This window comes from Amblyomma mixtum, chromosome 3 (assembly GCF_055824585.1).
Source record: "Amblyomma mixtum isolate Tamu chromosome 3, ASM5582458v1, whole genome shotgun sequence".
Lineage (NCBI taxonomy): Eukaryota > Metazoa > Arthropoda > Arachnida > Ixodida > Ixodidae > Amblyomma > Amblyomma mixtum.
The window spans coordinates 133,604,087-133,617,016 of NC_143014.1; the positions used below are offsets into that span (position 1 = coordinate 133,604,087).

The 12,930-nt window shown below is 43.5% G+C and overlaps 1 protein-coding gene across 1 annotated transcript in view; it reads left to right on the forward strand.

The window, feature by feature from the left end:
* Positions 1–11,645, forward strand: part of Flo1 (flotillin-1) — a 37,605-nt gene extending 25,960 nt beyond the window's left edge. The window contains exons 10-11 of the mRNA XM_089581217.1: positions 5,119–5,325; positions 8,627–11,645. Coding sequence (XP_089437343.1) covers positions 5,119–5,325; positions 8,627–8,656 — 237 coding nt within the window. The 3' untranslated portion in view covers positions 8,657–11,645. The remainder of the gene's footprint in view (positions 1–5,118; positions 5,326–8,626) is intronic.
* The last annotated feature ends 1,285 nt before the right edge of the window (positions 11,646–12,930 follow it).

A 12,930-nucleotide genomic window follows, 5' to 3' on the forward strand; every position in this document is an offset into this window, starting at 1 on the left:
GGGAATAGCCTTTGAAATGCACGCGTCGAGGCCTCCGCGATCAGCTCCGGCTGGCTGCGCAACGGGCGCTTGATTGCGGAGGCCACACACACGCAAAGGAGCTTCCAGACGCCGCCCACGAAGGGCGCCCAAGGCCAAGCTTATCATCATCATCAATGTTTTCTTCCGCCGCGAGTGTTCACTATCTATATCGCCATCAGCATCACCAGCTCTGGGTTTTTTTTTTGTTGTTGTTGTTGCTATCAAGTGCCGGGATCTGCGGTAGCGCGATGGCGTAGTTCATCGTGGTTTGTGGCTTTGCCGCCGAGCGTTGCTGTTTTAGCTCGAGGGGCAAGCACCTTAATAGCTACACGGCTGGGAGTTAGCTCTCGAACACGGGAAGCATGCGGCAGGTCGGAAACTCGACGTGGCCGAGAAGTGCGGCAGTTGCGTCTGTGGCGTGCCTAAATTTTCGTACGTGACTCCAGGCGCCGAGGTTTTCGCGGGCCTAAGTCTGGAACGTTTCCGGCTGGAGATGAAACTTTCCAAACAGACGTTTAAAGTGAGCATCCCTGAAAACTGCGTGCGGCTGTTCTACACGATGTCGTTGTACGTGCTGCGGGTCCGCAGCAGCTGCGACAGCAGCAGCACTAGTGTGGACCAGTAGTCAGTTCAGCAAAAACTTTGTTAACATAAAGATTGGGGGTGGGGGCCGGCGAGGCGTCGGCTTGCAATCGTGTAAATACAGTATTGATCACAGTGCCAAGTTTGGGGTGCGCCTATTATGCGCGGAAATAAAAAAATTAATTTTTCGCGACCAAACTATGGGTGCGCCTATTATGCGAGTAAATACGGTATTCATTAAGAGACAGAGAGGGCAATGTCATTAGCAGTATTGATAGGATAGTTAAAGTAGCCAAAGAGTTATACACAAATCTATATAGTAGCCAGTGTCACCAGGACGTTAATGATAGAGGCAGTTCACAGCAATGGGACCTCCCTCCAGTAACTAAAGCTGAAGTAAAAAAAGCCTTAGTAGCAATGCAAAGAGGGAAAGCAGCTTGTGAGGATCAGGTAACAGCAGATCTATTGAAAGAAGGAGGGAAGGTTATGTTAGAAAAACTAACCACCCTGTATACGCAATGCCTTATGACCACGAGCTTTACCAGAAGCGTGGAATAACGCTAACATTACCTTAATTCATAAGAAAAGAGACATCAAGGACTTGAAAAATTGCAGACCGATCAGCTTAATGTCCGTTGCCTGCAAGGTATTTACTAAGGTAATCGCTAATAGTCAGGACAATCTTAGACTTCAGTCAACCAAATGATCAGGCAGGCTTTCGTAAAGGACATTCAGCAACAGACCATATTCACAATATCAATCAGGTGATCGAGAAATGTGCAGATAACCAACCCCTGTATGTCACCATCTTTGATTACGAGAAAGCATTTGACTCAGTGGAAACCCCACCACCATGCAGGCATTGTGGAATCAGGATGTAGAAGAGTTCTCTGTGAAAGTACTGGAAGATATCTGTACTGACTTTATGGAGGACTGTGGTAGGTTTTCAGTCGTTAATCAAATTCCAATAAGGAACTGTGTCAGGTCAGGAGACACAATCTCGCCAATGCTATTCACCTCCTGTTTACAGGATGTGTTCCAAGGCCTGCATTGGGAACAGTTGGGGTTAAGAGTTAATGGAGAATACCTAAGTAATCTGCGATTCGCTGATGACATTGCCTTGCTGAGTCACTCAGGAGATGAACTGCAATGCGTGGTCAATCAGTTAGACAGGCACAGTAGAATGGTGGGTCTAAAAATTAACATGCAGAAAACCAAAGTAATGTCAGTCTCGCAAGAGAGCAGCAGTTCACTATTGGTGGCGAGGTGCTGGAAGTGGTAAGGGAATACATCGAGTTAGTGCAGGTAGTGACTGCTTCTAGTTATTTCCCTCTCATGAGGGAAATAACTAGAAGAATAAGAATGGGGTGGATCTTATATGGCAGGTTCTCTCAGATCATGAATGGCAGTTTACCAGTATCCCTGAAAAGAAAAGTATACAGCAGCTGTATCTTACCGGTACTCACCTATGGGGTAGAAATGTGCAGGCTAGTGAAAAGGGCTAAGCTTAAGTTTAGGGCAACATAGTGAGCTATGGAAAGAAAAATAGGTGCAACTTTAAGAGACCTTAAGCAGGCAGAGTGGGTGAGGGAACAATTCGGGATAATGACATCCTAGTGGAAATCAAGAGGAAGAAATGAGCTTAGGCAGGGCATGTAATGTGAAATCAAGGTGACCGCTGGTCTTTTAAGGGTAACGGAGTTGATTCCAAGGGAAGGCAGGCGTAGCATGGGGCAGTAGGAAGTTAGGTGGGCAGATGGGATTAAGAAGTTTGCAGGGATATGGTTGCCGCAGCTGGCAAAGGATAGGGTTAATTGGAGAGGCATGGGAGAGGCCTTTGCCCCTCAGTGGCCGTAGTTAGGCTGATGATGATGTAATGCCTGTAGGCCTTGCAGGTATCATAAAAACGAACTATGCTGATAACAAGTAAAGTGTGTATGCAATATATGTTTCTTTTTCTATCTTTGTTTTGGGAGAAAGCATTTGTCTTGAATTTGAACCACATGTAATCATATTCGCTTCACAGCTACCCCCTACCCCTACAAATGACCCTACAAATGATCCTTTATAGCTACAACATAAAACAAGGTGAACATGGGGCGAGGGAAAGCCTCATTCTGCTGTCAAACATTTCGACAAGAGAACTTGTCTTCATCTTGCTTTGTCAAAACGTTGGCTAGCACTCTAAGGTTCCCCCTCAACCCTTGTTCATTTTTGAAGCCACTGTGGTGACTTCGGGGTTAAGGTGCTCGGCTGCTGACCTAAGAGATGCAGGTTGATTCCTGGCCGTGGTGATTTTATTTTGGTGGAGGCGAAACGCTAGAGTACTGTGCGATGTTGGTGCATAATAAAGAACCCCAGGTGGTCGAAATTATCGGAGCCCTCCACTACAGTGTCCCTCATAGCCCGAGCCACTTTGGAACGTTCAACCCCATAAACTAGCCCAAACCTCTTTTGCTTTGTTTTGTGTTAATCCCATTTGCCTGCCCTCTTCACCGTGGATCTATTTTAGAGATACAGGCATGCCAATTCATTCACTTTCACACGGCATGGTTTAGAATCAGATTGGCTTTATAACCAAAGCAGATTCAGTTGAAACCAAGTTACAAGCAAAACTTTCACAGCCAAGCCTTTGGCTCGCGCTGCAGACAGTACCGTATTTACTTGCATATTCTGCACACCCACATTTTACCCAGATTTAAAAAAAAAAAAAAACTTTTCCTCACATATTTTGCGCGCCCTGCTGCGCAAGCACTCCATATGCACACGGGTGCACACAGGGCAGGCTTGGAAGATCGGCGCGGCCACGTCGCTGCGTGTGGCTGTGCAAAGTGAGTGAGTGGTGTTAAAAAAAAAGTAATTTGTTCGTAAATTGGTTCTAGTAAGGAAAAGTCAATTGTGCACCATTTACCCGACTCTCTTGCACCGACGGTTGCTTCCCCTTATGAACACTGTGAGAGCATACCTCTGGTAACCTCCGAAGCGTGTGCTACACCAGAATCTGTTCGTTGCTACTCAGCCGGGCCGCATACGAGGGCACTTTTTTATTGTCTTATATCTCCATTTGCCTCTGACTGCTGGCTTTGTGATTGCATCGTTCCGCATTTATTGCTTTGAACTGCACACACGCAGTCATGCCATCACACAGGGAACTATAAAATGTACGTCTGGGGCGGGGGTGAGTGTAGGTGTCTACTTGTATTTGAAGTCAACTTTTATTGGCTAGCGAGGGGCGTGAGTTGTAGGGTCGACTTGTATGCAGCAGTATACCTTATACATTCTACATTATTGCCTTTGTAGAGTCATTTTTTTTGGGGGGGACGTGTTCAAGAAATGTCCGCATAATTTGCACACCCCCTTTTTGAAGGTTTAATTTTGAGAAAAAAGTGCGCATATTATGCAAGTAAATATGGTATGTGCGACATCATCCTTAGTGACTGCTGAAAATGGAGCACTATAGCTGCCAAAGTGTCACCAGCACCTTCTGCAGCCATTCCCTAAAATACAAAGCATACCGGGGAATAGCAAGGAACCTGGTATGCGTGTGACCTCTAAGGATGCACATGTGCCCTGCGTGTGTCTTAGCAGTAGATGCCACAATTCTGCACTTCAGCATGCCCTCTCATGCTCTTAAAACATGTGCTCTGTCTGAGCACTGCACTGGTTCATGTTCCACTCTGTATTGCAAGCATAGTAAGACATGAAACTGAAAGATTTGACATGCAATTCACAAGCTGTTGATAGTCGCAGAAAGACCCTTGAGATTTGGTGCTGTTGCTGACTGGTGGCGGGCAGCCCATCGGGAGAGAATGGGAAGTACATAAAATGAATTTCATTAACCAATTGAAGACATGCCTTGTTGTGCTGGCATGTGCTTCCAATGTGCACAGTTGCCCTCGGGACACTCCTGTGTTCTTTCATACTTCGCATGGCTTTTTAACACTAGGCCTCACCCATTCATGCTCCGTACAAATGTTGACTGCAGCGGTGGCAAAGTGGTAGAGCACCCGCCTCGCATGCAGGAGGTGCAGGGTTTGATCCCCCTGGCTGCGGGATGCCCACCGGTGATACAGTGGGCACAAGCTTCCCGTGGCCAGGTGCTCTGCTTAATCAGGGTGGAATGCTTGGGAAATGGGTCTCTGACCCCACCTTGAGCAGACGAATATACCTTATGCCATGGCGTTCTTTGGCCGCAAATGCCCTTGCACCATAAAAATTCACTATCGTCATCCATGCAAATGTTGCATGGGATGTGTAATCCAGCTGCTGCCCCACCAGTGGCGTGCACACTTAACGTCTGGTGAGATGCTGCTGGTTTGTGTGTATGCACAGCATGCATGCTTCCAAAGCCACATCAGGCTACTTTGCCATTTCAGGCTGCTTTGCTCATATATAACTTCCTTGGCTGGAATTGTCAGTGTGCAGGCACATTGTGATGGGGCAGACTCTAAAAGGCTCTTGTTTTACAGCATGTTCAGGGTTGTCTTGAGTGAAATATGCTCCATCTTGTTGCAGGTGGCAGCAGAGGTGGCAGCACCCATCTCTCAGTGCAAGCGCATTGTGATGGTGTCCTCAGGCAAAGGCGAGGTTGGAGCAGGCAAGCTGACTGGTGAGGTAATCGACATCATCACCAAGACAACCAGCATGGTTCACCAGCTGACAGGCGTCAATGTGGGCTCCGTGTGTGGCAAGGACCGCAACCTTGCCTCAGCTGCTGCCTGGGTAAGTGCCGTGTATTCGTTAGGAGTTCGTATCCACAAAGTGACACTGTTTAGGTTGCATGCTATTTTTTAGTTCCTGTTTTATGCAGCACTCTTGCACTACAGTTGACCCCAAATGTATCAGATCGTGTATATCAAACAGTCTTAACATCCTCTTAGAATTCCCATGCTAAAGTACAGCATTGTTGTATGCATATATTGCAGTGATGCTTCTCTTAGTGATGCTCCTGGTATCACCTTTCTCATGTGGAGCAATGTGCCACGCGATTTCGGGGACGAGCACAGCTGCATTGGCTGCGTGGCCAATGTGGTCTTGGACACCTGCAGGCAATGCTAACCACATGTAAACGCTGTGGAAACCAAGTGATTAGGGGAGCATAGGGTGGGACTGTGCAAAAGGCAACAGGAGAGGGGAAACTGCTTTTGGAGCAGTGGGTGGTGCTACAGTTGGCGTGGCGCAAGTCTTCTGACCGGAGCAGTGCGATGCAGTTTTCGTGCTCCACTCACGGTGCCATGTTCTGTGGTCGCCGGAACCATTGACACAATGAAAAGCAAGAACTTGAATTTAACAATGAAAGCAGACATCACCCATAGCCATTGGTGCAAGGCAGCTGTTGCTCAGTGAGCAGCTCTTAACCAGTAGGTTACACACCACTGCTGAAAGCCTGCCGCTAGTGTGGGTGCACCTTATTCTTGCTTCTAGGTTACTGATCAGCATATCTGCTGGCATATTTTATATATTGAATTGTCAATATTTCGAACTATTTCACAATCCTCTTCAAGTTGAGTACTATAGCCAGTATTGACTGTAATGTATGCAGGTAATATGCATTCATGCTTAGAGCTGGGACACTGAAGTCTGTGCTGGTTGAAGCGAGGCATTTCTTCTCGTGTCTACAATCAGTTTCCCCTGCTTTTGCTGCAATTGGCTTCCACTATAGTGTGTCACAGTTCAGTTTAAATCAATTATATTTAGTCTTTGGCTTTACAAACTTATTTTCAGTCCTCATAGGAAAAAAAGCTTATTGTAATCTAGTTACCATCATGCAAGTAGTGTAGTGACCCACTATGGTGGCCCAATAGGGAATATTCGAAATTCCGCAAGTGCGCTTTCCCACAATCTATGTTGCCAAAGACAAGATGGCCGGATTCTCTACAAAAAAACTGCAAGGGCTACAGGACAGGTGCTAAGGGTGTGGATAGAATGTAAGAAATGTATTTTGGAAGCATAAAAAAAATCTAGTCTTTCTTGCTTTGTTTCAGCTGGAAACGCATGGTCAGCCATCTTGTCTTGGACAACATTGTGTGGGAAAGCACACTTATGGAATTTTGAATATCCCCTATTGACTTGTTACTGAGCTTGAGACCACAAGCTGGATTCCCAGCCACAGTTAGCTCCATTTTGGCTTAGGCTACACTAAAACGCAACGAAGCCTGTCACGAGATTTTGATGCATGTTAGAGAGCCTGAGGTGGTCAAAATTAACTTGTCATCCTCCATTATGGCATGCTTCATTGCATTTCTTTATGACATAAAACCTCTCAAATCAACTAGCACAGCGATGCTGGTAATGCCATTAGTTTATCAGTGCACAAATAGCCACTTGGCATCATGTACGGCCCTTACAAGCTGTTTTTCTGCTTATCAGCCGCAGAGCTTAGCACCTACCATAGTGCCAGAGGTTATGGCACTTGGCTTCTGAGCTGGAGTACCTGGGCTCGAACCTGGCTACAGCAGCCACGTTTCAATAGACACAGAATTTAACTCTTTCCTTACCACGGGGAAAGTGGCTGTTTTTTGTATGGTTTAGTTACGAATTCTTTGTGCAACAGCTACTAAATGTACAGTGCCATGCGGTACATAAAAGTGAAGGTAAATGAACGTGCTTTTTCAAGCAGTATTTATTTTTAAGAAATACAAAAAAATTGATTTACATAAAAAATATTCATGAACAAAAAAAACAACAAAAAATGCAAAAAGTTTGAGTAAAGAGTAATATCTCTGGCAAAAAATTTTTTACCGAAATTCCAAAATATACAAATTGTGGGTATATCAATAGGCAACATTTCTTTATAAAATGATACCCATACACTCAGTACTCTTTGAGTTAGGAAAAATTACAAGACGCATAGTGAAGTATTCAAGTTCTTGATTGGTCCTACTGAAATTTTTTTTTTCAAGGAAAAGATTAACTTATAGCACAATACTATATACCAAGACGCACGTGTTAGATGCACAGTACAAAAGCATATTACGAAAGAAATACAGTAATAACAAAATGGGTAATAAAAATTATCACAAATAATTAATGAAATTCACTGCAAACTTTCTAAATGAGTAACTTATATTTTCAGAGCAAAAAATTCTAAAACGCTTATGATAGATACAAAATAGTTAACACTGCATAGAAGAATATCACAGCAAAATTGAAAGTCATAGCTCAAAAACTTTTGGAGCCATAAATGTTTCATTCAGCCAGATTGGCGTCATCCCGAGGTCAATGCCCAGATCTCTCTGGGGTCGAAACTCCACGCTTCTTTGGGCTGGAGGAAGCACGTCATGCCAAATGAAGTGGACACTCTATAAATAAAGAAAATAATAGTTTGAACACCAACCGAGCAATTGAACCGGCTCTAGATATCCATAAACAAAGCGGACGCCGATTCCGAAACTTACCTGTGGGTAACAGCTGATGTTCCCAGCTGATCGGCTGCGTCTTCCTCATCTGAGCTGAACTCCGACGACGCGACATCAATGTCCGAGTCATCTGTGCTCGATGAGTCTAAAAGATCACTTGCCGGGTCGTCGGGATCGAGCAAAACTGCGATCTTTCGAGCGCGCGCGGTTTTGGATGTCGACGCCATCACTCCGCTCAAGTGCGCGTCAACCTTCGCACCCGCACGCCCTTTAAAAATCGCCGCCACGCGGTAAAAATGTGAACCGTGCAGAAACGGAAACTCTACTTTGTATATCATCACCGAGATGGCGCCACAAGTCCAGGACGCAGTGGTATTTTTAAAATTCGCGCTCAAAAACTTCGCTCACCGGCGATCGACGCTTAGTGCCGTGGTAAGGAAAGAATTAAAAGGAACCTGTGTGTGCTGCGCAATGTCAGTACACATTAAAGATTGCAAGTGTTTGAAATTATGCTGGAGGCCTATGCCATGGCACCTTTCTTTCTTTCTTCTTTCTCTCCCACCTTCTTCCTTCTCTCAGGGTGTGCCTTTCATTTCCTCAAAACGAATTTTTATTTTGCTATGAATAGTACTTTAGTTTTCCATTTATTTTTATTTTTCCTTCAGAATACCAAGACTGCCCAAGCCGCCATGTGAACGCGCTCCATGAATCTCGGCTGAAGACCATTTGAGTCTGCTTGCATTGGCCAGTCTAACCCATGCACCGTTCATGATGTTAGCCTGTTGAGCAGCTCCTTGAAGTTTCTCTTGCTTCAGTTGTTTCTTCTAGTGTTGTGTGGTGTACATGCGCTGATGTTACTTTTTTTTTTTTCTGGACATCAAGACTTGTTAAAGCTTTATTTTACTCATTTTCTTTACCTTCTGTGAAACTGGCAGTTGTCTACAGCAGTGTATGAGGCAGGTTTTGAAATTAAATGTGTGGCTTGGCTTTACTTGAAGGCAAAACTTAAGCTTGGCTTGGCTTCACCTGTTGGCAAATGCATAGCAGCTTCAGTATCAGCTTAGGCTTGGAATACCTATTAAGGTCTGCTGAATCATCTTAGCCCTATGTACACTAAAGGTTGCAGATTTTTTATCATTTTATGGTGTCTCATGGCTGTTTTTTTCTCTTTAAAAAGCTTTTAGCTTTTAACCTCACCATCTCTGCATTCATTGCTTATTTTTATATATGTGCTTTGCCATTTCTTGTAGCTGCTACAGGCCTCAGAAAAGTTTTGCCTTCAACGCCTTGGGGAATGGTAGTGCTTGTATGAGCAAGCCAAGCAGTGTTTTCCGTCGCTGAGCTCGTGGCAACAAAATATATCTGCCAGCAGCATTAGAAACCTCAATGTTATGTGCTTTGCAAAAAAAAAAAAAAAAAGAGTAATGCCACAAGCTGGAGGACATCCTGGATCAACAGCCAGCACATTGTTTAATTAAAAGAGAGGTGTTGGCTTACACTACCTAGTCTGGTGTTCTTTGAAGCTTATCTTTTGATTTAAAGATGTCATTTAGTGATCTTCTTTGTTCTATTTTAGAAGAAAATTTCAGCCATAAACACATGAGTTAAGGCTTGTCATGTGTGTGCTATGGCGTAAGTTGTGTATATAATCAAATGGTCATTACTTGCAGTTGTGCAAGCTGGCAGTTTGTATAACATTGACTCTATTATGCTCCTGTTTGTTGTAAAAAGAAAAAAAAAGGGAGGGGGGGGTTGCCCAGCACGATGTCTCTAAGAAAGTTATCTTGGTGGAGGTGTCTGGCCAGCTGTTACCACCCAGTTTTTATGGCATGTGGCAGAAGCTTGTGCAGCTCTGCTTCTCAAGCATACATCTAAAGCATACTGACGGAACTGCACAGGGAATCGTTGCCACAGCAAAAAATGTCCTTTGTGGACTGTCTAGCACTCATCTTTCTGCATGTTAGTTTGTGTTCCCTTTATAAAAGTGTTTCGTCGTGAAAAGCCAGCAGCATTTATTGTCTTATGAATTTCATGTTGTGTTCAGTTTGTTTTACCAAAGCAAGCTTCAAGTTGTGTGGAGTCTGTGTCAAGTCCTGTTATATACTCTAAACCGGTTTCATTAAAAATTGTTGTATTGCTTTGTATGAAAGACTGCATGTGTGCTGTGCTGCCATGTATGCCAGCTGTTCCATGCATGCTTGCTCTGCATTCACTGTGCGGTATGGATTTGCTTTGTCACACGTGAATGATAAGTGTCCTGTTCAGTTCCTGTCAGCAGTCATAATTAGTGTTGTGCAAGCACATAGTGGCTGCAAGTGCATTTGAACAAATTTATAAAGCCATTTACTGGCCGGCTCATTCAACAGATTGTTTTGGTCATTGCCTGTGAGGAACATTACATGTTGATACATCCATTTGACAGCGCTGTGCCATTGTGGTATCTGAGCAGAACGGTAACAGAAAGGATCTCTAGTATGGTACACACTTCATCTTAAAAAATATATATACTCTTAGAATTCTGCAAGCTAAGTTCTTTAAGGGCAAAATCAAGATTTTGGGCAGTGTGAATGGGCCTGAAATTTTCTGCTATGAGAAGTTTTCCAGAAATTTTCCATTTTGTTAAGAGGGGAGAGGACAGTGATTCTGTTATTGCATGCAAAACTGCTGCAACAGCCAAGCATTTGCAGTGTGTACAGCTATAGGCATGTTTTGCCTGCTCAATTTTATGGATGCCATCCACTGTTTTAGCAGAATGCTGGTGTATGTCATACGAAATTTTCTGTTCCCTACTTCTGTCCACGAGTGCATCAACAGCTGAGTTGGCTGTATGTGCATAGTCTCCTTTAGCCAACCTAGCTGAAATATCCTCTCTCAAGCTTCTTTTGGGCGCTACAAATTTGTTACGCACTTGAGCTTCACATTCATGCCTGGATGCAGCATAAAAAAATTGATGTCAGTGTGAAAGTTTCCGTGCTGCTTTAACCCTTTAACCATCAAATTCATTCCTGAAAAACTTACTGAAATCACCAAATTGTTTAGATTTTTGGCAAAAATGACTGTTGTCAGGCTTGAAACACATTTCGTGGATAAATACTACCCTCTAGTATTGAAAATTGCAACCAATGCAATTGCAGACCCTAACTAGTCTTTGGTAGAGGGAGCAGCGCAACATCAGGCCGGACAAGTGTGACTAGTCATTGAAGACATTGGTACAACCTCCCATGACAAGTATAGCTCGGGGTTGGTGGCTGAAGGGTTAGTGTTTAAAAAAAAGTCCTGCTTCAATGGTACATAGTTGACACTTCTATGGTGCCATATGATTTAGCCAAAGTGATCTAATATTTGATTTTTTTGAGGGTATTCTGCTTCAAGTACGGAGTAGGTCACAGTAAAGGATATTTTTTTTTTCAGGCCTTCAATGGTCTGACATAATTGCGTCCTTAAGAGATAGCTTTGCTATTGTGACTCAGATCTAAGGCTGTGCTAAATAGTGTGCTTTTTGTCTTCATGTCGAAAGGGCTTTTCTTTTTTCGAAGGTCGTTCTAAACCCTTCGAATTCAAATACACCTGCTTTGTCGGAGCAAGCATTGCTTGGTGTTCAAAAAAAGGTAATGCTGCCACAAAATTTTTATTGTGTGTACTCTGGTGAAATATAAAAGTTGCATTAAATGTGGCTTACAAGGAGTGTGTGCATCAACACATCGCATTGCAGCTTAATATCTCTGGCTCAAAGTTCGCAAAAGTCTGCACAAGGTGTAGCTGTGTGCTTTCTTCTTAATGTGGAGCATTTATGCCGGATTGGATTTGTTTGCTTTAGAAGAAGTGCTTACCATACAGGCTGCCACAACAAAACATGACCATAATTGACAAGATGCTGGGGAGGTCCCTGTGAATAAAACCTTTAAGCAGTTTTATATTAAAATTGTAAGTATGCTCTTAGTGCACATGATGAATTAAAACTAATGAGCTTATCTTCTAATAAGTTATAGAAAGCAGAGAAGTTTGAAGGGTTTCAGATGAGCAAGCTTTTGCATAGTTGCTGCTTAGCTTAAAAAAACGTGCGAGCAAAATTTAAATTTGCAGTACATTTCTGCATGTTCCTTTTGCAGAAGTGTGAAATGTGCCGAAGGACCCAAGTTTACAACTGATGCGTCTTGCTGAGCAAGACTTTGCAGTTGGATTGGCCTGGACATGTGCTAGGAACTGCTGGCACATCATAGGAGCCGAGGCCCCTGTTACCATGCTGTAAAACCGAGCAAAGTAAAGGGAACAACGAAGCAAACAGGTGTAAAGCTCTGACTGGAAAAGCATGGAGGGGAGGCCAACTGCTGTCTTTTGCTGTGTAATTTAAGGTGCTGCAGTAATAGTGCTAGAACACATTCGAATTCTTATTTTTAAATTTTGAAACCTGCTTTATTAATGCTTTCTTTATAGGTAAAAAAAAAAAACAAAAAAAAACTGCAAAACCTGGCTTGCAGAAGGTATTTCATTATGCTCCTCGGTGCTTTCCACTAATGTGTATTATTGATCACTCTGTCATTTAGTATATTAGAAATATGATTAGCAAAGCTTGATGGCTAAGGTACACGACCGTAGATAATGGGTGGTACCATTAGCTTAGTTCTTCAGTATCTAACTGTTGTCTTATTGGCAGTGCCGGCTTGTAGCATGTGCAGGTAGCTGCAGGCAACTTAAGAGTTTCGACGTAACGGATACTGAGCTGACCACACCTGCATGATTACAAGACGTGAACTGTCTTTGCCATTATTTTAATAGCGCTGCGAGAATGGCAGAGGCATTTTCATGTTGAAGGTAAAGCCGCAACTGCAACTATCACTCCTCGCAATGAAGAAAAACTTCCTTTTGGTGCAACAAATTTTGTAGAGATCCTCGGTGATCACAACAGCACTAGCTTTACTTATTGTGCATGCGCTTTCAGTCACTAAAGTTTGTCTTCAGTCATCCTTTA